The sequence below is a fragment of the Xenopus laevis genome, chromosome 2L (genome assembly GCF_017654675.1).
Source record: "Xenopus laevis strain J_2021 chromosome 2L, Xenopus_laevis_v10.1, whole genome shotgun sequence".
Taxonomy (NCBI): Eukaryota; Metazoa; Chordata; class Amphibia; order Anura; family Pipidae; genus Xenopus; species Xenopus laevis.
In genome coordinates, this window is record NC_054373.1 from 89,555,143 (window position 1) to 89,582,094 (window position 26,952).

Consider the following 26,952-nt stretch of genomic DNA (forward strand, 5'->3'; position numbering starts at 1 on the left):
TTCAATATCAAATATATACCTCTATATAAGGATATATATATTTATTTATTTATATATGTACACATTAACTAGGTTATGTCACCCTGTTTGTTTAAAGGGGTACAAACTGTCTCAACGAATACCAAACAAATGTTCCAAAGCAGACACTTTCTTATGCCAGGTGTGCCCACGCTACAGAACTCAATGCTAAAAAAACAGAGGTAGATTTAATGTCTATGTATATATCTGCATAAAAAGGCAGATTCTTCGTGAAGGAAAGGGGTTTTCCCTCTAAGATGGGAAAGGGAGGCATGGAAAAAACAACTGAAGATAACTTCATAGAAGACCCCTTAATGCCATGAAAATTTTGTGCTGCGCACTACTGTCTGAAATGCACAGCAGCACTCCAAAAAAAAAAAAAAAGAAATCAACAAATGCTCCATTAAAAAAGAAAAAAAAATCTTATAAAACAAAGTCATGGTGTGTACAAGAGTCTGTTTTTAAAAAAAATGCTACATCATATCAATATTCTTGTGCTGGAAAATATTGCTTTAGGACTCAAGGTGGCGTCATAAGACTGGGAAACATATGAGTACAAGGTTTTCAATCAGGAAGGAAGCAAGAATGACTAAGGAGGAGATATCTAGCACCGTATAATTTTTTCGTCAAGGAAAACTACTTCCCTCCAACAAGGTTTCCAAGGGTGAATTGTCCAGAATTGTAATGCGCTAGTGAGAATTAGAGAGAGCCATGTGTGGAGGAGGAAGGTATCGCTGAGCCAATATGGCAGCATCCAATGGGCTTACAGGCTTAGCATCATATCCCAGTCTTCTGATGGGGGGGAAATTACCGAAGTGATGCTTTTGTGGGAAGTTTTTGGCTTCATGGATTGTGTTTTTCTCTTCAGCCAGCAGGAGTTGTTGTCGCATATAGGTCTCAAATTCATACTGTGAGGATTCCTCTGTTACTTTTGCCTTCAAGCGAGAAAAAAATTTTTTATTTAAAGACCTCATTTTACAAAACCATGCTAAGTGATTTTTGCTCAAAACTTTTTACAATGTACCGTAGATTAAATGATAATCCAGAAGAGCAGAGGGACAGAATATGTATAGATACTAAATGCAGAAAAACCAAATACTGACAGTTCAATACAAAGTTAAAGCAAGCCTGAGCAGCACACTGGTACAGGGCCTAGTGGGATTTCATAGAGAGAAGTTTTTATTACAGTCTTCCCCACCGCTTCACTATCTAGGGGTACTACCTGGAATAAATAAAAAATAAACTGCCACTCTGCTTTAGAATGATGAATGAGGACACATGAATGAGGACACAACCAACAAAACTGAGTTAAGGACCTATAGAAAATGGGTTGATTACTCACTTACTACAGGTACCTTAGTTTCTACTGACTTGAGAATCGCTGTTGCCACTAATTCAGTGGATATATCCTGTTCAGCATGCATTCTATGGTTAAGTTAAAAAATGGAAGTAATTTTTGAGCAAGAAGTGAGGCTGATTTATACATAGCATTTGCAGCCTTATGTTTACTGCTGGCTCTGAAACAAAGCAAACTTTTCTTTTCCTTATCAAGGAGAGACTTGCTTGTATTTACCTCTTGAGAGTTCTCCAGACTTGTCAGGTGATCAATGTCAGGAACAACTTGCAACGGGCCACTAAGAGAAGACATGGACTGCCTAGAAACAGGTAAACAAAACCGAGATTATAAAAGCAATTTTCTATGACAGGATTCTAGAATGCACACACTTATAAAGGTTAGCTGCCTCCCCCCCCAAAGAGGAAGACATTTGAATATATCATCTTTACTGAAAGCTGATTCCCCATGTTATCAGCTACTGTAACCTCTGAAAAACTCACTGTAGAGTCTTTTAGAAAGTGTAAATATCTTTTCTACTGATCCAAAACCCTAAAGATTGCACTGAATCCTGTAAAATGGCCGGTAGAGTGCCAAATGCCAAACAGAATGTTGGATTCTGTGCATCCATATTTTATTGTGAATAAAGGCATTGGTGACCACTATTCAACTAACAAAGTAGCGTGCACACCAAAACCCTGCTTGTAAGCACTGCAGATGAATAAAACTGGTAAAGAGAACCTAAATTTAAAAAAGTTGTAAGTAAAGTTTATATTGCTCTGTAGCAGTAAATGGATGAGCAGCTTAAATCTTGTTCAACATCTTATCCGCATTGAGCCAGCATTAAAGACAATTGTGTGTATGGATGGTTAAGGAAAACCTTCTCGCAATTTGAGTGGATCAAAGAATTAGGGGTGCTGCTGCAGCACAGCGAATCTCACTAAGGTGATGAGCCAACGTAATGCGTATCTGCCATGGTATAAGTAGTCTGTGTTCTCACCAATAGTTATTACATGACATAAATTTTTTTAGTCTGCCTGTGCATCTGACTGGACTTACACTTGACTACATAGAGTAGTTTGGAGCTTTTGTCTTATCACCTGTCACAATTTTATTTCTGAAGCTACGTTTTACATGATATTAAGTATTGATCTACCCATTGTACGGTTTTGCAGTGGTACAGGCCTGGCCTGTCCCCCCTCCTTTTAAAATTATCTGTATATCTCCCATTCTCAGGTGTCACATGTAGCTTTAAAACAAGAGGATGGCAAGCCATAGTTGTAACATGTAATATTGTGTATTCACATACACAATTGTTTGTGCCAGTTCAACTGCATAGGACGTGTCCTGTTTTGCCAACTAGTTGGTTGCAGAAAGAACACAACACACTTAAGGGTTGTTCACCTTCAAGAAAATACCTTTGGCACTTCAAATTTAAATATATATTAGGGTGTCACTATAGACACAAGTCAGTATGAAAGGAAAGTGCTTACACTTAAAATGAAAAGGACTTTTTGCGACCGTTTTCAAGTACAAAAAAATTGGTTGAAGGTGATCACCACTTTTCATTTGAAATATATATTAATAAAAAAAATAGCAAAAAAAAAAAAAAAATACTAAGAATGTAGAGACATAATATTATTCCACTACTATTGCCTACTAATTACCCACCATGAAGATATGATGCCACCAAGGGACTCTAAAACTTCAGATGCTGTTAGGCGCTGCAGGGGGTCCAGGACAAGCAGTTTTCGAATAAGACAAACAGTATTTTCAGATACTCGCCCATCTCTGCAGGAAAAGCAATTCTAGATTAGTTAGTGTTAAACATAAAATTGTCTTTTTAACTAGCAATATTAACTTTTGAACTACCAAAACCCTTTTAACAGAAAAAATAGAATATGCTGCTAGCAAAAAAATTAGCTATATACTGTAGATTTGCTTTTCTTTTTTTGTTGTAATGTCTTCCCTGTGTGTATAACTGTACATTGCCTTAAAGATTTGTAAATGCAATTTGCTAATGAAAGCAGCATCTGTCTCTCCATCGCTCTACACTGCTTATCCTGCCTGCAAGTCCCATTGAAATAATATAGCAGCAGCCATCTCCAAGACTCCAAATGTAGTGCCAATACCCTTATAATACACACAAATTTTGAAATACATATTGAAAATTATTTTTTTATTAATTATGCATCCCCCCTCAATTACTGCAGTAATGGTTCCCCATTCAAGTAAGAAATTATTTATTATATTTCACTCCCACTCTACCCTATGTTTTAATTTACATAAAGCAATACCAGATTTCTTTATGAACTGCTCTTTATTGATCAAACTAAGCATGGAAATTTTTCTGAAGAATACACAACAGTAAAATTTTGAATTTTACACAGTTACTTTGCATATTGTAGAAGAATGCACTTACTCTGGAATTGAATATTCTGCTGCCTTTATTTTGCGGAACAGTTCCTGAGGTATGCTGTCATAGAAAGGAAACTGTCCATAGAGCATGGTAAAAAGCACAACTCCCAAAGCCCACATATCACTTGGTTTGCCCCGGTAAGGACGACCTAAATGAACAAAAGAAACTACAGTCAACAGTAGAAACTGCATAAGAGAGTTACTGAAAGCCTGGCAGAGTAAGTATACAAGGGAAGATGAAGACATAAAATTATCCATTCATGTGATTACTAAGAATAAAAGTCAAGAGTTTTTGTTGTGCAACTTGACTGCCAAAAAATTTTTGCAGCATTAATATGCTGTAGGGGTCAGCAACACAGTAAACTAGAATTAAAAAAAGAACAAACATCAGTAAAGTGTTTAACATGATATAGGAGACAAGTTGAGTTTCATCTTAAGGTGGCCATACACTACAAGATCCGCTCGTTTGGCGACCTTAAACCGATATGCCCACTAACAGCTGGGCAATATCGGATGAATCCGAACGATCGGATTCCAATAATAGGCTCCGACAGGTCACAGGACCGCATCAACTAGCTGGATCGTACAAAAAAAAAAAAATCAAACTTGACAAATCGATATCTGGCCAATTTTTGGCCTGATATCGATCGGGAGGACACGTCTGGAGCCCCCACACATGGGCAGATAAGCTGCCGAAACGGCCAATATCGCCAGCTTTAATCTGCCCGTGTATGGCCAACTTAACACAAAATAAAGTAGGAGTAGTCATAACCAGTGTTTTTTAAACACTATGCAACAGTCTACACAGTTTTACAGCAACACAGCATGAACCTACTGTTTCTGGTTCAAGTATCAGATGCATATTACTCACCACTGAGTACATCAGGACTGATGTATGCTGGACTTCCTCTCTGATCTTTCAGAAGGTCATCTTCACTCACCAAGTGTTTCCCAAGGCAAAAATTGGTGATGGTTATTCTATGAGTCCTAGAATAGGAGATGAAAATAAGTTCCTAAGTGGAAGGCTAGTATAATATGTGCAACAGCAAAGAAATGTGAAAGAAATACTGCATGGCCTGTCTGTTATCGTCTGTCATTTCATTTAAAGAAAAAGACTACTGTGCCCACGCAACCGTTAACACACAAAGTATTATTATTAGGAAAGCAACTGTCACTTTAAAAAGTCCTCTAATTTCCTTCAGGTCAGCAATGAGGAAGAGGCTACTCACACTACCAGGGATTGGCACCCTCACAAGTGAATCTATTGAAAGTCCATAATGTATAAATTTAACATTCTTGTTGCAAGTTGTAAGATGCAGCTATTATTCAGAAGGATCTGCAGTGGTGTTAAGTTTCACCTTTCCCTGTCCTTTAAACCGAAAAAAATCTTCTTAGAGAGGAATCTACTAGCATTCAAAGCACTTACAGTTAGACTTTGTTATTTCCAAATGGTACAGATATTTTACAGTCACAGAGATTCAGTTTACATCACTTCTAAGTCATTCTGAAGTGACTAAACTCTTCCGTGCCTGTTGGATGCATCAATACATTTAAAACAGAAATGAGTGATTCTCATCTACTAATTGATCTAAAATACAGTTGAGGGAGCTGATGGAATGCACTTTAATGGACCTTCCCACGCGTGGGAGAACATACCAAACACCTGCATATAGTGCCTTAATCAAACCCAGGATCCCAGAGCAGCAAGGCTGTAGTAATGTCCATTGCACCACTGTGCTGCCTCGTTACAGGGTAACTTTCACATCTTCCCATGTAGATGTAAATAAAGCATACATAACATACGCAATGCATATATGTGAGTGCATATTCAAGGTTGAACCACAGGTGTTTCACAAACACAGAAGAGGAAGGTGTGTGTATACACACGCAGAAGGCCCTTCATTATCCCGGACAGAACATACTGTACTTTTAACGATGAATCACCCTGAATAAGCCGGTAAATCTGAAGGCAGCCCACGCTGATCTCTGTGGAACATAACTAATAAGCCACTAACAGCTCTTATTTCAAGGGTGCCTTTTCTGCCTTGCACCCATGAGCATAAATAAATTTCAAATTCTAATAAAACGGTGAGCATTAATAACGAATATAACTTTGGAAATGTACAAATAACACCCCGATCAAAACAAACTATTGCTCCCATAAAGACACACACACAAATATATAATACACAAGAGTTTTACTATGTCACAATAACAAATACAAGGATACATTTCCCAGGATAATACAGACTCTTCCAAATAAGGAATCTACTCCATTAACTTCCATGGCCTCTATATACAAGCTTTTACAAACACTTTGACCTATACAGTTGTAAAACCACAGAGCATACACTAAACTTCTACCCCAAAAAGATGATTACTAGGTGAATTAATATAACCAGTTTGCCTGAAGTAACAATACGTATACCTTATGTGGTTATCAATAATGCATAAATGGCATGTGCTGGTAAGTGCCCAGTTGCCCAGTAAATGCAAGAGAACACTTCATAAACAAGCTCTTCTATCTATTCAAAACACCATTGGGAAAAATGTTATCGGGGTGAGCAGCATGTAGTTGCAAAGGAAGCTTGCGAAATTCTCACTGGTGTTTTTTTTTTTGTAAACTCACTTTAATAAACAAAAGAAATAAACATCTATAAGCTTACTGGTAAACTTGACCATTTAAATCCCAGACCTTTCACTAAGGTCACTGCTGCAACTGAACATAGAATTAAAGAACAAAGTCTGGGTCTTTTAAACATATAAGTAGAGGTATGGGACCCATTATCCAGAAAGCTTTCTGAACTATGGAAAGGCCATCTCCCATAGACTCCATTTTATCAAAATAATCTTTAAAAATAATTTCCTTTTGCTCTGTAATAATAAAACAGTACCTTGTACTTGATCCAGACTAAGATATAATTAATCCTTATTGGAAGCAAAACCAGCGTATTGGGTTTATTTAATATTTACATGATTTTCTAGTAGACAAGGTATGAAGATCCAAATTACAGAAAGATCCATTATCCAAAAAAGCCCAAGTTCCGTACATTCTAGATAACAGGTCCCATACCTGTACTAATAAACTTGTATGCATTTGGATATGTATTTAAAGGTCTTTACAAAGCATGGGCAATCTGCTAGGTTAATAAATTATGCAGGATAAACATGAGCCTCTTTTTTTTTTTTTTAAAGGTAAGTTTTATTTCTCATTTTTAAACACATACAACAATCATACGTACAACAATAAGTACACTCGCAGACTAGACTGTACAATTTAGGCAGGAAGAAAATATGGCACATGCTATCACCAAGCATAACACAATACAGTTATTGAGCAGTTGAGATGGACACTATCAAACTCAGGTGAACTATACATCTGACGGTTAGGTTGGGACCCTCGAGGATACGAAGGATAGCAAACCATGAGGGGTTTCATAGTAGGAGATGGACTCGGCTATGACCTACTATAGAGGGGTCGGGTCAATGTCATTCCACAAGCCCCAAATTTTATCAAATTTTGTTGGTGTTCCCCTAATTTCGTAGGTGAGCTTATATAGGGGTACTGCTTTGTTAACCAGTTGTATCCACGCATTGAGAGAGGGTGAGAGGTTACCCATCCAGTGAAGGGCTACAGTTTTTTTTGCATAAAAGAGTAGGATACGAAAAGAGATTTGAGTATATTTAGCTGGGACTATCTCTTCTAGGACCCCCAAAAGGCAAACTGCAGGTGAAATTATTCTTGGGAAGTCAAGATTATCCGCTAGATAGTTTACAACTTGTGTCCAAAAGCTTAGTATGTAATGGCATTCCCAGATTAGATGGAAGAAATCCGCAGCTTGCTGGTGACACCTGGGACAGGAGTCGCAAGGGATCTGGCCCATCAGTTTGAGTCGTGTGGGAGTTATGTAGATATGGTGCATAATTTTATATTGTATTAGTTTGTCTTTCAACGATATCAGGCCAGTGTATATGTGTTCTGTCGCTTCGTCCCAGTTATCTTGGTCAAGGCCTATAATTTTGGTATTCCACCAGTCTTGTGCCGATTGAAAAGGTTTGGGGCCGGATAAAAGGAATTGCTGGTAGAGCCGGGACACCAGCTTTGCTGGGTTGGGATCATGAAGAATTTCTTCTATGACTAGGCAGGATTGCTGGGGGGTAAGACTGCTAAATTGGGAGTAGAAGGTATGTCGTAATTGTAGGTATTTAAATAGTGGAATTTGCGTTGGCTGGCACTTAAGTTGTAAACATGAGCCTCTTTTAAACAGAAAAGGACTTAAAATGTTTCGCTTAATGATAGAAAGTATACTTCTAAACCATTTCCAATATACATTTAATAATGTTCTGGTTTTAAAGTTCTTTTTCCAATTTCAATAGACAAATACTGTTTTATTGGCATTCTCTGCACTCCTGGCTCTGGCTCCAAAAACAATGTTGTAAACCAGTTGAATAAAAGAAGTGGAAAATAACAGACTCCTCTTACAATGTTTTAAGAGTCAGACTCGGGGAACAGCATATACTTTTGGCTAAGTGGCAAGTCTTTGTAAAATATACATATTACACAATATAACTGTTTTTAAGAAAATGCTCTCGTGTGTGTTTTTTTAATTAAAAATAAGCAATTATGCAGAGAGAGGAAGCCAAAGAAGTAAGATCATTGATAAGCTCCACTGTGCATGTGTCAGTTTTGTGTCGAATGCAGTTAATACACCGCACACCTGTTGATTAACACAGACTATACTTGTGATGCAGGCTTCCCATTGACCTGGCAATGCACGATATTTACGGAGCTGCATCACACGCATTAATATGCAGTTGGGGAGCTTACCCCATTTTTTGTTCCACAAAAGTATCAACTTTTCGGGGGGGTACAACCCAGGATTCTCGCGAAAGGAGGGCGAGACCAGGCATGGCAGAAGTTTACAGAAATCTGGAATTTCTCTCCCCACTGATGCATTTCTATATCAGTGTAGATCTAAAGGGTTAACTCAAATAAATGGTTATGGGCAAACTGTTTCATGTGCTTCTCTTGGTGCAGATTAACTACAGTTTTCCTTTTGTAGATGCAACTTTGTTAAGTTTAATTTTCTCAATTCTTCCTCTTCACAATTCATTGCCTTGTGCTCAGGGTAAGTGGCGCTCTAAACTGAACTACGCATAAGTTAGGAACATGTAGGAGATGTGGTGAGAGGGGTGAGCTAATTGTATTGTTTTTAAACTATTGATACTGTATTCTGCATTGTAAATTACCCCCTTATATAACATGAGCCACAGGGAACCATGCACATACCTTTAAAAGGGGTTTTCCCCTAGGTACAGCTCCCTGTGCCTTGTGCCAGATGTTCTATCCAGCCCAAGACAAAGACTGCACCAGGTACGAGTGCTTAGTATATGACGACCACAATTTTGCAGCTTTTAGTATGCCAACGCTTGTACTTAACTCTTTTTAAATAAGTGCTTGAGCCCTCAACCTTTTTGCTCTAAAGCTTGAATGAATTATTATAATAAATACCTCATGCTTACTTATATGAAGCATTATCAAATTAAGATTAGAAGTGTCTGTAGATATTATTACTGCATTACCAAAGCTTTTTCAGTACTGTAGAGCAGGAACCTGGCATTTAATCAGGCTCTGTGTGGAAAAATAGGGGATGCACTTTTGCATCGCAAGAACCCAGAGAGTCAATGCAAGAACTGCAATTTTACATAGGCCATGTACAAATGGTAAAAGTTTTACTAACCTCTTATTCAGAACCATGTTGCCCAGTTTCAAGTCTCTGTGTACTATATTCTTCTGTAAAAATGAAGTTGTAATATTCAAATTAGATTATTCATTCACAAGGCATCTACCCAAAATCATTATAATTGTCCTGTGATCTTATGTTCTGTATAACAGATAAGCCAATGGCATTAGCTTTGAATCCAACTGCAATGCAAAATACAAAAATATGTTTATATTAAAAGGCACTCATGAGTGCTATGTGCATTCCTGCCTACCACTGCATGTGTAAAAAGCAGGAAGAAAAGACAGCTTCTGATTGAAGGCCGTCTGCATGGGGAATTAACCACTGCACCACCTTCCTTACAGTGACCTCTTATTGCTGCAGTAGGAAAAAAAGGCTTTTAAAGCCTATGTTTCTTTAAGTACAATTTACAAAAATGTTCAGTAGAGTAAATGTCTTGTTTAAAATGCAATTTTGCAAATACGAGCCCCTGCTTATGGCAGAACAGTGTGGAATTTGCATATAGAATAAAAATATCAACACAGGTATTCATGAATAAATACTAATCTAGCTAAACTGTAACTGACTACTTTTGATCATAAAAAGAGAATATAAGGGAGAACGGTTTCATGAACATACCTTGTGTAAGGCTTCCACAACCCGAACAACATCATAGAAAATGACAACAGTCTCACGCTCTCCCAGTCGTTTTTCTTTTATTACATAATGCTGCAAATTGATGAGGTCAGCAGTTTTGTCACTGAAGTCATGTGCACATAAACAATCCAGCACAAGACATATGCGTTTTCGCATTTTCCGAACTAATTTATTGGCTTCTATGTCTTCCACTATCTCACAGGTCCTGTCCTGAGCAAACAAGGAAACAAATGCTTAACACACACAGGTATATGTCAGTAGTAACAGGCATAGATCCAATCCATAATTAGCCATTAATATATGCAGATATATAAAATTGCATTGAGGTTATCATGAAGATACAATAATGTTTTGATAAAAGTCTACTAAATATAGCAGCCAGCTCCAATATCCAGGATCAACTTGCATATAAAATTGGATCTGGGTGCATGATGGAGCAACAAAAACATGGACTGGCTTGAAATCAGAATTGTGTGATTTCATACAATCACGCAATGGGTTGCAATATAACCTATAGTATACCTGGAAGAGGCCATGATGGTGAACCACTCCGTCCTGATTATGAAGAAGTGACAGAAGGGAGTACTCTGTATGAAGAAGCATTTTACCCTGTCTCTCCTCCTGTGTCTCCCCTGCTTTATCACCTCTTTCCTCCAAACTCAGGATCTTGAATAAAAAAAAAAAAGGCATCTATAATACCTTAAACAATAGTTTCCACACCCTGGAACAGTAGAATATTGTTTATTCCCAATCTACAAACTGAATGACAAAATACAAGACTACAATAACAAAGTGTTTTCTTACTCTGTTGGAGGGGGACTAAAAAAAATAGAAATCTCCCCCTGTTTAAAGTCAATAAAAATCAGTTCTGCATTCTGTCTGCTAAGAATTGCCCAGTCTGCCATTACTGTTATGTCCAGTTATCACAACCATTTATACCAGCAAGTTATATTGTGCTTTACATAAATGTATAACAAAAAAGGGGTCATGGTTTAATATTAACAAGTGTTACATAATAAAAATAGAATCGAAACCCTGCTTACAATCTAAAGGGCAAGGAGCCTGCATGTACATCCTGATGTAGAGTGTGATAAATCCATTTTTAGAAACATCATGTCTCTGTCACCCATAGATGGATCAGTATTAAAAATGCCAGCCTCTGAGCTGCAGCAAGTTAAATCATCTGATCATTTACTCCTAAATGACAGTGTGCCTATGCAAATTATTCACCACTGTGGAGGTTTTCATGTTTTATTCAGTCATAGAGGCAATGACTACACAAGAATGGTTTAAAACTGAGGTTAATGTCCTGGGATTTGCAAGTCAGATTCCAGATTTCAATCCCACAGAGAATTTGTGGCTGGACTTCAAAAAAAGCATCATGACCAGCATGCAACACGACAAAGCTCGAGAAGTTTTGCATAAATAATAGATCTCACCTTTAGCTGATAAAAGTCATCTGTACCATCCTTTCGTGCCAGGCACTGAACAATACTGGGAACTGGAGAGTTTCCTAAGCGAGGCCCTATAAAATAACAGCAGTTTATAAAGACATGCACTCCACATTCTGACTCCTGAAACAATGTTACAAGCCAAATTATACTAGTCATACGGCTACAGTTCTAGCAGTAACTACTGCAGGAAATAATTAGTTTACTCAATTTCAATAGGCCTAATTTCTGTCCTTCAACATCCACTATTTAGATTTATAAAGTTGTGTTACAGTGCCTGTATTACAGGGAATAATTAAAAAAAACACTTATAATTTATAACATAACTAGATTATTTTTTGCCAAAAAAATATAAAGAGCTAATATGTATATTCACTTTCCTTTCCAAAGTTTCAGATGATCCCATGCATCCATGAATACACAGGCAATGGGCCAGTTTGCAGTTTCCTTACCTGGGCAACTGCTGTATGGGATCCTCTGTACATAAATCTTCCTTATAACCTTCTTTTACATTACTACTGTTACTACAAGAAATACCGACAGTTTGAAAACTGTTCTGGTTTTAACATTTTTTTAATAAATAATTTAGAATTACACAAATATGAGAAACACAGTACAAAAAGCCTTTGAAAGCCAAATTTCATTACATTTGTATTCTCTTGTTTAAATTATATAGAAAGGATAAATGGTTAAACGCTTACCTAGAATGAATGGCCCTGCCCTCTTAGCATTACTTCCAGAGATGCTACTGCAGAGAGCTTTGGACCTTGCTGAAGTCTCTCCGACATCCCTTTCAGATGCTCTCCTCTTCATCTTGTCCTCTAGGAAAAATAGAGAGAAATAGCCGTTTAAGCAAGAGACTGCAGCACATCAGCTTCTCCACCTACTCATTTCACAGACTGTTCCTAAGCACACAATGCCCTGAGAAAGCTCACACGACATACAGTGGAACTGCTCACACTAAAAATGTGGATTATTTTTTTTTTTTTTTTAAAAATGCTTTGGCAAATATTAGCATTTCAAATCAAGCCAATTTTTTAAATACTATTGGTAAATGCATACGAAAAAAAAGGTTAAGTCTATTTATTTTAAAGAGGTAAACTGCAGAGATGCTTTACAAGCCTATAGTTACAGGTGTGTGCAGCTTTGATTTACAAGTATGGTTACTGTACTTTGGATACAAATAAATAATAAAGTAGTGAGCTTTGCACACTGTAAAATGCTAGTGACTTCTGTTTAAAAAAAATACAGTTAGTTGCACATTAGTAGGCTTTTCTTTAAACAAACACATTTTCAACACAAATGCTAATTCTTTTTGCTTTAGCAAAAATTTCGACAAACGTAGGTACACTGTGGTGCCTTTTAAGACCACCCATTTATTTATTGTTTAAAGTGGACCGGTCACCCAGAAACAAAAAGCTGTATAATAAAAGTCCTTTTCAAATTAAACATGAAATCAATTTAAATTTTTTATTAAAGCATTCATAGCTGTTGTAAGCTCATTCAAAAATCTCAGCTGTCAATGAAATATTGTCTGCCCCTCCTCTGTGCCTAGAAAATCTATGGGATGATTTAAAGCAGGCTGTCCATGCTTGGCAGCCATCAAATTTAACTAAACTGGGGAGATTTCATATGGACAAATTGTCAAAAATACCGCCATCCAGAATCCAGACATCAAAGGCTTTTAGAGGCGTCTACAGGCTGTTGCATTTGCAAAAGGAGGCTCAACTAAGTATTAATGTCTCTATTGGGGGTGCATAAATTTATGCACCTGGCTAATTTTGTTATGATACATATTTTCTGTTAATCCGATAAACTCTATGTCACTGCTGAAATACTACTGTTTCCATAAGGCATGTTATATATTAAAAGGAAGTTGCTACTGAAAGCTTAGACAATGATAAACAAAACTCCAAAGAATTAAGAGGGGTTAAGAGGGGTTCCCAAACTTTTTCAGATGACTGTATGTCCCATGTGGCCCCCCTTCAAGTCGCTGACTAAATCAGAGTTAGAGATCTGAAAAGCAGGAAGTAGTGTTCTGGCTATTATGTTGGACATCCAGTCACTCCAGTCTTTATACATTACATTTTTGGCTAACTAACTATATAAGTAACATTTTTTATTTTGCACAGCCTATCTATTTAGCCAGTTTTTATTTTTACACTGAGCTGTTCCTTTAAAGAGTGTACGGGGGCATATACCAGCAGAAAAGTACAGAAGAGAAAACCAGAAAAGACCGCCTTGAGTGTGACTTTCACATTAAAAAAAATGTAGGCGTTACAGTGAGTAAGTTCATGAGAAAGTGCCTTAGTTGACATTAATTGTAGTCTTGCACAACAGATGACTATTTGTCATATTCTGGATAACTTCCAGCTGTGATGCCTGCCAAGGCAGAATCTATTTTAAATGTAAATGTACAGTAAAAATGAAAATGATTTCACTTGACAAATATTTACATATAAAAAAGACAGCAAAAAATATTTCTTTGAAGTAGCACCCCTGATTTTTAATGCAGCTTGTTTGTCAACTTTTTTATATGTTATCTAAACCAAGTCCCACCATGTTCAACAGAACGTTAGATAATGCACATTATTGAACAGATCCTAAAACCACTACCAGAAAAACAACATGTACATTCAAGCAAAAATGAACCGATACTTCAATATGGCATGGAATGAATTTCATTTCTGGTGTTGCAGGCCCATCTGCTATGGATATTGGATGGTTTGGGCAAGAAAAACGGGAACAAATATCAGGGAATCTTCCTATAGAATGAGTACCTGGAGTACCTGCCCAAACCAGAGGACATCCATAGCACATGGCTATTAGTATCCATTTGTGAGCCAACACAAATATCTTCATGTGCAACTAGCTTTAGGGCTCTTTGCTGCGTTCCCATGCTATGGATCTCTCCGTTTGCTGCAGAAGAACACAAGAATGAATGCAGCCCATTCTTAAAGATCAGGTTGAACTCACTTGCATGTGGAATGCATCAAGTTGATGATCAAGAAGAGCGTTTCTTTCTGATGTTCCCCTGTGGTGAAATGCAGGAACTCAAAGGGAACATAGCAAGTGTGTAAGAGCCCTTAGTGTGCCTTTAACATGTAGAATTGAGTCTTGCTGTGCCAGTTTTCACACAGGATACACTTGTATATATTTAACCCAGCAGAAATTGGCAGTATATTATATTAAAGGAAAACTTTTTACAGTATCTTATATTAAAGGAAGTTCTAAGTTCATTGTCACATTAACATGGAACAGATGTGTGGGTGTCACTAGGAACACTTTCTGAATAACAAAACTAGTTAGGAGCGTCCCAACTCACCAGTCATCCATGGTGTGGGATGGGAGAAGGCTATATAGCTGTAAATGCAATATTGCCCAGCTGACTCAGTACTGTAATACTTGCATGTAACCTATGACCAAACTGGAGCCTGTTTCAAATACTTTTAAGTATTTTCCCAAATTTGGAGTACAGACTTCAGGCCTATGAAGCACAGAGGTTTTGATTACTGCTGCCTTGTGGTGAAGTGTTCTTGAGTGTTTTTGTTTTAGATATTCACTTAAAACCAGAGCCAGGGTCTCAAAAGATCAAAAACTTAGAATCAATTAACATTTATCTGAATTATATTTATATTTACTATAGTGTTGATTGAAGGTGCCTGTGGCTGATTTGAAGGACCAGTACCTAGAATGACATCTGGCTTTGGATCATCAACATTAAGAATACTCTCTCATTGTATCCCAAACATTCAACTGTTTTCTGCTATGACAGACAGGGGTCTTAAGATAGCCACACATGCAGATAAAACTTACACTAAAAAACAACTGTGCATGTCTGGCAGGCTAAAAATCCCAACCAATATCCATAAAATATGGATATTGACCAATTTGGTGGTCAGCAGGTATTTTATGGTGCATTGGAGGTGATGAAGGGAAGAGGAGGCAGAACCGCAGAATTGGACTTGTGCTGGTTAATTTGCCAACACATGAATGGATGTACCCAGCACTAAAAATATTAATTTAAATTATAATTTAAAAGGGAACTCTGGCTTCTAAACCCAAATTTGGAGAGCCCCTTATATACCCATTACTGTTATTTGTTCCTTCAAAAAGTATCTTTACATGCGGAAATCCAGCTGCAAAACAGTTCTTTTCTTTCTGCATCATTGGAAATACTGGCAGGGAAGGAGGAACAAAAACAGTGAAGTTACAAATTGTAACAACTTCTCCACAGCTTAAAGACAGCATGCAGGAACTACATAGCCCACAATGCATTGCACTCCAATGTTTGTTTCCTTACCAACAACAAGTGTGCAGGGAATTGAGGGATTTAAAGGAGGCAGGCTGAAGACAGCCGGAGGACATCTGACTACTGTTACATTTTTTGAGTCTGAAAGTAGCCAGATCAGCAGGAGACCAAGGGGCTAGGCTTAGATAACTGTATCCAAACCATATTACTAGATTAAAATTCATGAAAGTGCTGCATATTTTTTAATTGATGAACATTGCAAAGTTGCTTGAAATTATGCTAACTTTTCAAAAACCTTAAAGGAACAGTAACAGCAAAAACTGAAAAAGTGCATCAAAGTAATTAAAATATAATGTACTGTTTCTCTGCACTGGTGAAAACGGTGTGCTTGCTTCAGAAAGCTAGTATAGTTTATATAAAAAAAGCTGCTGTGTAACCTTGGGGCAGCCATTATAGCTGGGAAAAAGGAGAAAAGGTACAGGTTACATTGCAGATTAGTAATAAAATATCATTGTATTGGACAGGGCTTATCGATAATGTGCTATGTAACCTGTGCTTTTTCTCCAGCTTGAATGGCTGCCCCCATGGCTACAAAGCAGCTTGTTTATATAAACTATAGTAATACAAATACAAGCATTTACCAGTCTTTCAGAAGCAAATACACCACTTTTACCAGTGCATGCTAACAGTATATTATATGTTAACTATTTCTTGCAAATCCCAGTTTAAGCAAATTAATATCTACTGTATATGTGCATTTTTTTTTAATCTCACTTAAATGCATGCAAGTCACGCCTCTACTAGCAAATGCACATTTTCACACAACCATAAATTATTTTACCACTTAAATGCAGTCAAAACAACAGAAACTGGCTAAAAATATGAATGGGGTGGAGGTATTCAGGATTCCCAAGATCATTCTCAGCCTGTCAAGAAAGGATGGAAATGTCAAAGTTCCAACGGATTGACTAAGCAAAACCAAAATTGGCACTACTTATTTCACGGAAGAAAACTATAAAAAAAAAACTGCAGCTTAGTAAACCGAAACCACCACCCACAGCTGTTTCATCTCAGTAAGTCAAAGAGAAAACGAATGTCATTATTTCCATTGAAGGTTTAAAACATTCTCCAAGTGGGAGAAAGAAAAAGTAACATATATAGCTCTAGAAAAATATACCAATTTTAGTTTTTGCAATTGTTCACCTCACCCACAGACATGATAAGTACATATTAAGACCTGTTTCTACTTGATTCTAAGCTTCCTACTAAAAAAACAAGGATATCTAACACTTGTTTTTTAAAACAATATAAGAGCAGTCAAGAATGGGATTGCAAAGACAGCGTTAAAGTTGTTACACAGTATTGTGACAGAGCCAAACATTGGCTTATACAAGGAAACATGCAGCAACAAAACACATTTTACTAGATACTCTTTCCAACTGCCTGTGCCTTGCTGGCAATAATTCAAGTATATTGTTTAATATACTATTTAAAGATATTTTTAAATTGTTTCAACATTTGACTTGTATCTAATGCGAGATTTTGTTGCTTATCCAAACAAGATGATAGTTTCTGCATGAAATACTATCAAGAAGCATATAGGTGCAGCAGTAAGCAGTGCTGTCACAGACAGTTGGGAATTTAAAGGGGTGGTTCACCTTTGAGATTTTAGTATGATGGATAGAGTGATATTCTGAGACAATTTGCAATTGGTTTTCATGTTTTATTTTTAGTGGTTTTTGAGTTATTTAACTTTTTATTCAGCAGTTCTTCAATTTGCATTTTAAGCAATCTGGTTGCTAGGGTGCAAATTCCCCTAGCAACCATGCACAGATTTGAATAAGAGACTGGAATATGAATAGGAGAGGAGCTGAATAGAAAGATCAGGAATATCAAGAAGCAATAGCAATACATTTGCAGCTTTCAAATGCAGCATTGTTTTTTAGAAGGGAGTCAATGACGCCCATTTGAAAGCTGCAAAGAGTCCGAAGAAAAAGAAGAAAATAAATAATGAAAACCAATTGAAAAGTTGCTTAGCATTGGCCATTCTATAACATACTAAAAGTTGCCTTAAAGGTGAACCACCCCCTTAAATACTTAAAGGGACATTATATTTTCCTTTGCTTTTGAACCAGTCCCTTCTAAGGTGATTTGCTTGTTTATTAAGTAGAGTCATCTCCTCTAACCTAGTATCCCCGGTGTCTTCAGGTCTAGTTCTGACATTATTGGAAAGAACATATTCTGATGATTCCAAAATGGGTAGTTATATAGCAAAGTTATTTTTTAATAAAACTCAAAAATTACCTCAAAGCTTCCAGTCTACGGCATTATATCTCCCACATATCATTAGGCACCAAGGTAAAACACCCTAAATATGAACACAAAGGGTCCACGGAACAGTTTGATCCCCTATGTGTATGTGACATATATGGACACCAAAATTAAGACACCCCATAAGAGCTATCAGTTCTGTACTTCCAGTTACTACAAAATTACCACATTTTTCGGGTTTTTAAGGGACGAAACAACAAAAATGTATGTTCACCCCAGAAAACCATATATTTTTGGAATGTACACATTCACCAAATCCAAATTGGGTATGCATGTCTTTCTACTCCAAAATACCAAGCCGCAAAACTTTCCTAAAAACAATTTAGGGTCATTTCCAAAAATCACCTCAAAGCTTCCATTTTGCAGTATGTTCTCTCCCACATATCATTAGGCACCAAGATAAAAACACAAAATATGAATGCCAGGGGTGTGATGAACAGTTTGATACACAATGTACATAGGTTTATCAAAGTACATGGCATATAAAGACCCTAAAAACTACCATGTGGATACTTATTTGATGGCTTACATTTACCCTAATTTATAAACATACTGCCAGTTTTAGGTGTGGTAAAAGCTACAAAAAATGATGGTGAACTCATAGTTTTGTAAACTACACATTCTGACAAATCCAAAATGGGTAATCGCAGTATGTCTTTCTACTCCAAACTATCAAACTGCAAAGCTACACTAAAAGCAGTGTTTTTTATGACATTTCTGGAAACCGCATAAAAATATTGCACTTTGCCGCAAATGTCTCACCCAATTTCTTACATACAATGATATAACATCCTAAATATGAATGCCAAGGGTCTACTAAACAGTTTGATGCCCAATATGCATGGCTATACCAAAGCAGGTGGCATGTAAAGACCCCAAACGAAAAAGACGCATATGAATTTTCTCAGGTGCCAATTTGCCTTAAGAGAACAAATCCCCTTACTGATTGAAAATTATTTATATATATATATATATATATATATATATATATATATATATATATATATATATATATATATATATATATTTTTCAATCAAGAAAAACCAGCACCAAGGGACTTTAAGTATGAAAAAAAGTTATATTTAAAACATATGTATGAAAAAAAGTTATATTTAAAACATATGTATCACCGACGAAACGTGATACATATGTTTTAAATATAACTTTTTTTCATACTTAAAGTCCCTTGGTGCTGGTTTTTCTTGATTGAAATATACGCTAATTTTTCCGTGCACAGGGGCAGCCACAAAATGGCTTACCTGACATGAGGTGCTGTCTGCTACGAAAATATATATATATATATATATATATATATATATATATATATATATATATATATATATATATTACGAAAGAGAGGTTCAGCACTCACAGGACTTAAAAAATAATACATTTGTTGTGAAATTATGGACTAACAGTGAAATTGTCTTAAATACACTTACTAAGTCAGTGACCTATTCAAACAAACCACATTAGTAGTACTAAATAATCCATAAGATTTAAAAACATCCCCATATATATACTTAAAAAATTCATGTCATCTTGTAACATTTAACAAATAAAGTTAAGCAACATGTAACACTATCTACTTTGTAGCAACTTTGTAACATTTCCATATGATAGTATACCCTACAAAGTGGTAATAGATGGTGGACCTCCTTATGAGTAACAGCGCCACATAAAATTACTTTGATCGGAAATTGAATATATAAGGGAATAATTATTTTAGCTGGTAAATAGTGATTTTATGCATATACTGTAATTTATGGAGGAAATACATCGACGTGTAAGATCAGTAGATGTATCCCGAGTGCCAAATTTTAAATACCTTCTCAACTTTCAGCATTAACGTAACACAAGCAATTGAATTGTTCATGTAGGGTATACTATCATATGGGAATGTTACAACGTTGCTACAAAGTAGATAGTGTTACATGTTGCTTTGGTTTTAACTTTATTTGTTAATACGTTACAAGATGACGACGTTATATATATGTATATTAGTCTTTTTAAAATAAACCATTTTTTTACTTTTAAGACCTGAGAGTGCGGACCTTCTCTGTTGAATTGTAGTTCTGAATACTTTGGACACTGCACCCAGGCACGTTTGTACCATGTTTCGTGAGTGCCGACTTCCCCATGGATTGTTACTATATATATATATATATATATATATATATATATATATATATATATATATATATATATATATATATAGGGATGTTTTTAAATTGTATGGATTATTTAGTACTACTAATGTGGGTTTGTTTGAAAAGGTCGCTGACTTAGTGACAAGGCATGTACGTCACTTTAGCTGCTTTTCCCACCAGTAAGTGTATTTAAGACAATTGTACTGTTAGTATGATACTTTGAGAAAGGCCCTAGGGAGGGCCGAAACGTTAGTCCATAATTTCACAATAAATTTATTATTTTTTAAGTCCTGTGAGTGCTGATCCTCTCTTTCTTGCTGAATTTATTGATCGTGCACCCAGGCATCCAAACAGTTTTTCATGTGAGTGAGGAGCTGGAGTTTTACCTACAGTCACTAACACACAAAAGCCATGCTGTCACTGGCATGGTGAAACCTCTGTTTTCCCCTAATTTATTCCACAAATGGCAATTTCCAGAAAGTTGGGAGGGATATATGGTGGAATGTTGCAGCCCACATTTTCACAGTGCCTTGGGAAGGTCCGGAATGCACTACATTCTGTGTCTAGGAATTATATCAAGTTTCCCAGGAATAGGAATGACTGGAATACAGTAAAGAGACTTCTACTCAGTCAGGGTCATCGCTTCTTAAGTCAGACAAGTGAGCTTTTAGTGAATCAATCTAAAAATCGATGCCATTTTTAACACATGCTATAAACAACACTCAGTTTTTATTTTTCATCTTTTGTGAATCGGCTCCAGTGTCCAGGTCAGAATCGAACTCAAGAAACCAGTACTGCAAGGCAGCATTTTTAACAATATTTATTCGTCTTGTTAGAGCGACTGAATGAAGCAACGATCCATTGATGTTTAGCCATGTGAATGACCACATCAAACAATATCAAATGGCTTTGCCAATGATGCATTTTTGGCATAATATCATACCATAAGTCAGCATGCCTCTTTTACCCTCACATAAGAGCAATCAGAAGCAATGCACTATGCTCACAGTATAAAATAATACCCATGTATTTTCCACAGTCTAAGGGCAATGATAGATGGGATGCTTTGTCCCCTACAGAAAATCACCTCTACCGTGACACAACAAAACAGAGAAAATACCTTTGGAAATGTAGAAGGCATCAATTTCTCATTATTTCTCTACATCACTGAACATAAGGTGTTTTACAGGTGGTAATCTTGATTTTTCTAAAAGGGAATTTTAGGAAACCCGTGGGTGAGGCAATTTCCCATGGGCAACAAAGAACCCCATCTGTTATTTTTCTTACAATAAACAATGGTATCAGACTTTCCTACTCCTTTGAAATTCAAAATAGGGTTTACAAAGCAGTATCTGCTGAATACAGCTGATGCAAATGTTCACCTAAACCTCTCTCCCCCTACTCTAGTTATACTGCATTAAATAACCATAATGGATAGCCTGCATTGTTTCGTTCCCTCACATATTATAACTAAGGCTTCACTCTGTTTGCAAACCAAGCAATCACAGTGTGAATAGAACTGCAGATTACTGCTTCGGTTTTCATTTGTATTCAAATACAAACACATTTGACTGCCGTAATACATGCTAGTCTCTAATACAATCTCGTTTACAAATCTACTAGTATGTATCAAGAATGACTCGAAAAGTTTTGCATTTTAAATGCAGAATGATGCTTATTACATACAGTCAACTAAGCTCTAAATTATCCTTGGTCCCTATCCTTCATTTACCAAGGTGACATCTACAATATACATTATCATATCGCTAAATGCCATCTAACTACAGTCATTCAGTAGTTATCTAAACTACACATCACAGTGCTACGCAATATGTTGGCGCTATATAAATACATGTTAATAATAATAATCGATTCCCCATCTTGTAACACCTGTCCATACACATGTACATATTTTATTTTTTATTAATGGGACAGATCCATGTATTCATCAATGGGTAAATCACAATGGACCCAAGCACATTTTTTTTTTATGGAAAAAGTTGGTAATACTGAAGTATTACTTATCTAGATTAGTCCATAAGGCAGCTACTTTGGTCAGCACAATGGTGGAGCGCATAGAATTGCTGTTTTGCAGTGCTAATGGTCTAAGTTTTTTCCAGCCAGGGCACAATCTGTAAGGAAGGTTAACTGACGGCAGATAAAATTGGCCATAAAATGTGTGAATGTGATAAGGGCCTTAAATTGTAAGCTCCGCTGGGGCAGGGTGTGACGTAAAAGATTGAATATCTTTGAAAGTGCCCCTATATAAATTGTTAATAATAATAAATGTGTCTGTCAGATAGAATAAAAAAAAATACACAGCTACCATCAATGAGGTCCAACCACATTGCACCACAGCAGCAAGAATTACTTGCATCAAAAAGTAGGTTTCTGCTGGGTATGTGACTGAGTGATTATAATCATGGCCCAGTGATTATAATCACTTACCTTATGCACTGGGCTGGTGCTCCTGTTAACAGAAAACTGCACTGTTCCATTGTTCTCCAATACGAGCACCACAGAGCGATCAGCTTCTTTATCCTTTCATGGCCCCTGGCAGGCTTTGCAGAATGTTAAAGGGTCCAGTAACCCCTTTTTTTAACACAGCCAGAGGTATGCACTAATAGAGCCTGCACTCAGGTTGGGCAATAGTCTTTTTTTTTTTAAAAAAAAATAAAATAAAAAATAAAGCCTGACAGCACTAGGTCACCCATAGCAGGAGGGAGCTCCTGGTGCTGGCTGCCATCTTGCATAGCACGCATGCACATAAGAGATTCACATCATGCACATAATGAGCAAGTTGTGGCTCTCATTCATTGTATGCATGTTTCTGCCCCAACATGGCTGTCTGCACCCCATTATGGCCTGCCTGGTATTGGGGGCTATTAAAAACAAAACAAAGTTTGGCTTTTCACTCTACTGCACATGTACACAGACACAAAGAAAATGAAGATAGAGCCATGGAGCTCACTTAGAACACCCCAGACTGGCGCCGTTTTCTGCAAACAGGAGCACTGGCCCAGCATATCAGGTAATTGATTATAATCTACAGTCTGGTCATTTCCCAATGGGACCAGACTGTAAATTATATCCTTATAAACGGCGCGTTCTGACGCCAGAACGCGCCGTTTATAAACTTAAAGGGACAGCACTCGCAGCTGCTGCCATCGCCTCTACCCGATCTTCCCACCACTATAGCTTTCGGCTCTGCATTTGCTTACCTCCCACAACGCGCTCCACCCCCTCCCTTCGGCTTCTCTTTCCTTCATAGCAGATCTCACTCCAGTAAAAAATCTGCAGCTGCCTCACTAGCGTTTCTCTTCTCCATTTTCACTCCCCCTCGCATCAACTATCTGAAGTCTCGCTCCCCCTCCCTCACCCTTCCAAAGTCTCGCTCCACCTCCCGTCCACTCTCTGAAGACTCGATCCGCCTCCTTCCCTTGCCTTCACCCGTCTGTGATGCAGTGAAAGAAAATGTCACACAGTGCGGGAGCTAGCCTTCAGAGTGGATGGGAGGCGGAGCGAGACTTAGATAATGTAAAGGGAGGGTGAGAGAGACTCCAGGTAGTGTATACAAAGGGGAGGAGACTTTGGTAATGCAGAGGGGGGGTGCAAAAAAGGAGAGGAATCATGTGAAGAAAAAAAGGAAACAACTACATCCCAGCTGCAACACACATGTGACATGACCATAGCAAGAAGAAATAAAGGTACCCAGCTAAATATACTAAAGTACGGCATAATTTAAAAAGCAAAGAACTCGTTAGAAAGTACAAACTGAACCCAGAAATTGTAGATTATAATGAATAATGTACCCCCCACTGAAAATTTATAAAGATATTAATAGTCACCTCGGAGTTATGTGACCTGTATAAAAGCACTCGGCCTGCGGCCTCGTGCTTTTATATGGTCACATAACTCCTCGGTAACATAATATCTTTATAAATTACAGTAGGGGGTACATTATCCACTATATAATACACAAAAGCCATGAATATCTTGTCAATTATATCCTTATAAACGGTGAGTAGTGATGTCATCAGTTATAAACGGTGAGTAGTGATGTAATTTCTGTCACATGACTCACTAAAATTTGTGTATTATAATAAATAAAGTACACCCAGTTGTAAAATATGAGGATATTAGAAGTTACCTCGGAGTTCCATGACCTGTATAAAAACACTCGGCCTTCGGCCTCGTGTTTTTATATGGTCATGAAACTCCTCGGTAACTTATAATATCCTTATATTTTACAAGAGGGGGTACTTTATTCACTATATAATAATCACTGGGCATGTCTTACATTTAGCACCCACACCCCACTAGTTACACTTAAACTAAATAGAAACAGTAACGCCAAAAAATGAAAGTGTTTTAAAGTAACGAAAACATCATGTTCTGTTGCCATGCACTGGTAAAACTGCTCTGTTTGCTTCAGAAACACTACTATAGTTCATATAAACAAGCAGCTGTGTAGCAATGGTGGAAATTGAAAAAAGGCTATATGGCACAGGTTAAATAGTAGATAACACCATTATGTTCTACAAAGCTTATCTGCTGTGTAACCTGAGCCTTTTCTCATATGAATGGCTGCCCCCATTGATATTCAGCAGCTTATTATATAAACAATAGTAGTGTTTCTAAAGCAAACACAGCAGTTTTACCAGTATAGGGCAACTCTGCATTATATTTGTATTACTTTAAAACATTTTCATTTTTTGATGTTACTAGTCCCTTAACTTGAGCAAGCCTTTGTGTTACTTAATATCAGTCCTTACAAAATGCCACACACACACACTCTATACCTTTTGCTTCTCTCCCGTGTCTCACGCGCCCTTCACCTACACCGACTGTCTCTCACCTGTGACGCAAGCCTGCCCCTGCTTCTTCAGTTCAGACACATCGCCCTGGTTCGGCTTAAGGAGTAAGCAAGAGCGGACCACCAGGCCTCCGCTGCTCACCGACCCCGGCTCTCCATCGCTGCGCACTTGACAACGGAAATTACGCATCAATCGCTGTAAAAAATGCGACCCAATCGAAACAGGACTAACAAAGCTTCGGTTCCGCCCTGTTGCAACTTAAATCACCTCCTATTGGCTTGACTTAGCAAACCCTCACGGTCTGTGTAACCACGCCCCTACAGCGACGAGAATGATGAGATCATGGCGCTGCTGAATGGCTTATGCTTGTGAATGAAAGCGGCTCTGATTGGCTGCTGACAAAAGTGATTTAAAGCCCAGATAATGAAACTGGAATAACAATTGCAGCCACTTATACTGATGAAAGAAGACAGAAAGAGTCTCACACCTCACTGTTATTATTGCATCACATTAGTCTAGGACAGTGTAGTTATGCAGCTGCAATTATGCTGATTGATGTAATCCAATATCTTGTTGCACAATAAGATTTGGAATACACATAGACTTGTATCAATTATTTAATTTTAAAAAAGAAAATCATGGCAATTTTAATTATTGGTTACTTATTTAAAATGTAGACTCGTTATACACATGTTTTATGCTCTTTATTTATACATGGACTGTACAAATACCTGTTCACTTCTTTTACAGAATTCACAAACTTAGAAGGAAAGATTGGCATGGCCAGCTTTTCGGTGTCATGGTGTGTAGATGATCAGCCAGCAATGTCTCCACATTAGGAAGCAACGAGATAGACTGGTTGGAAATTGTAGATGTTCAAATTACATAGATCACATATATCAAATATGAGTGTATACCCACAGGCTCTATAAGTACAGACTCATAGGGCAGACCAATAAACACATACAGCAAGCACATGTTGGTAAAACCTGAAAAACATGGTGAAACACAGAATGTGGGTTCTCTTGAAATGAGAGGGTGTATAGGATTGTTGGCTGTTAGAAGTAGCACAGAAACCCTTTCTAATGGCACAAAAATAGAGCAGACCAATCCACAATTGTGAGGGACCTGGAGGACACAGCCAGGCCTGGAATTATGGAAAGGCAGCATAGGCCCAATTTAGGCCTAAACTGGCAGACCTTCCTAAGGCACATTCTGAGTGGCACAAAAACTCTATCAAGTGGCATAAACATAGAGGAGACATCTGTAATTGTGAGAATGAGGTTGTCTGCAAAGGGCCCTGATAGCAATTCACTGTTATTGTACATCTTGTCTTGTCACCACAACCCCCACATAGAATTACCAGATAACAATTGCCATAATGAACTACAGGGCCCCCTGGAGGAAGAGACAGGAGAATGCCACTCTGTGATGGTCACATAGGTCCTGACATAGATTCAAAAAAGTCAGGTACACAGACGACCAAACACAGGCCCAATAGATAGTGACTATCTTTGCCATTTTAGGGTTAAACTACACAGGATATTTTGGTTATATTTTGTGGGTCATGCATCAGCTCATCCAGGGCCGTTCCTGCCATGGGAAAAAAAATTTCTTCAAAATGAATCAGTAAATAGTGCTGCTCCAGCAGAATTCTGCACTGAAATCCATTTCTCAAAAGAGCAAACAGATTTTTTTATATTCAATTTTGAAATCTGACATGGGGCTAGACATTTTGTCAATTTCCCAGCTGGCACTTTAGGAGACAAATGCTTTCTGGCAGGCTGCTATTTTTCCTTCT

General features: G+C 37.4%; 1 protein-coding gene across 5 annotated transcripts; it reads right to left on the bottom strand.

The window, feature by feature from the left end:
* On the bottom strand, positions 1–25,340 carry stk40.L (serine/threonine kinase 40 L homeolog). 5 transcript variants are annotated; one of them, XM_018246731.2, is made up of 11 exons: positions 25,193–25,340; positions 12,302–12,421; positions 11,589–11,674; positions 10,672–10,815; positions 10,132–10,359; positions 9,511–9,563; positions 4,641–4,756; positions 3,774–3,918; positions 3,023–3,142; positions 1,592–1,673; positions 1–953 (listed from the first exon to the last, which is right to left on the bottom strand). In XM_018246731.2, exons 1-11 carry the CDS (start codon positions 25,338–25,340, stop codon positions 708–710), a joined length of 1,488 nt encoding a protein of 495 aa, XP_018102220.1. In that variant the 3' UTR covers positions 1–707. The 5 variants fall into 5 exon arrangements, with proteins under 5 accessions (XP_018102220.1, XP_018102221.1, XP_041438083.1 ...); XM_018246732.2 differs by lacking the exon at positions 25,193–25,340 and adding an exon at positions 25,137–25,157; XM_041582149.1 differs by lacking the exon at positions 25,193–25,340 and adding an exon at positions 23,714–23,838.
* Between the last annotated feature and the right edge of the window lie 1,612 nt (positions 25,341–26,952).

Coding starts and splice junctions, on each gene's coding strand:
- stk40.L (XM_018246731.2), bottom strand. CDS start 25,340: ATGCGTAATTTCCGTTGTCAAGTGCGCAGCGATGGAGAGCCGGGGTCG. Junction 4,757..9,510: donor AACATGGTTCTGAATAAGAG/GTTAGTAAAACT, acceptor CTCCTATTCTAG/GACTCATAGAATAACCATCA. Junction 3,143..3,773: donor GCAGAATATTCAATTCCAGA/GTAAGTGCATTC, acceptor CTTTTCCTGCAG/AGATGGGCGAGTATCTGAAA.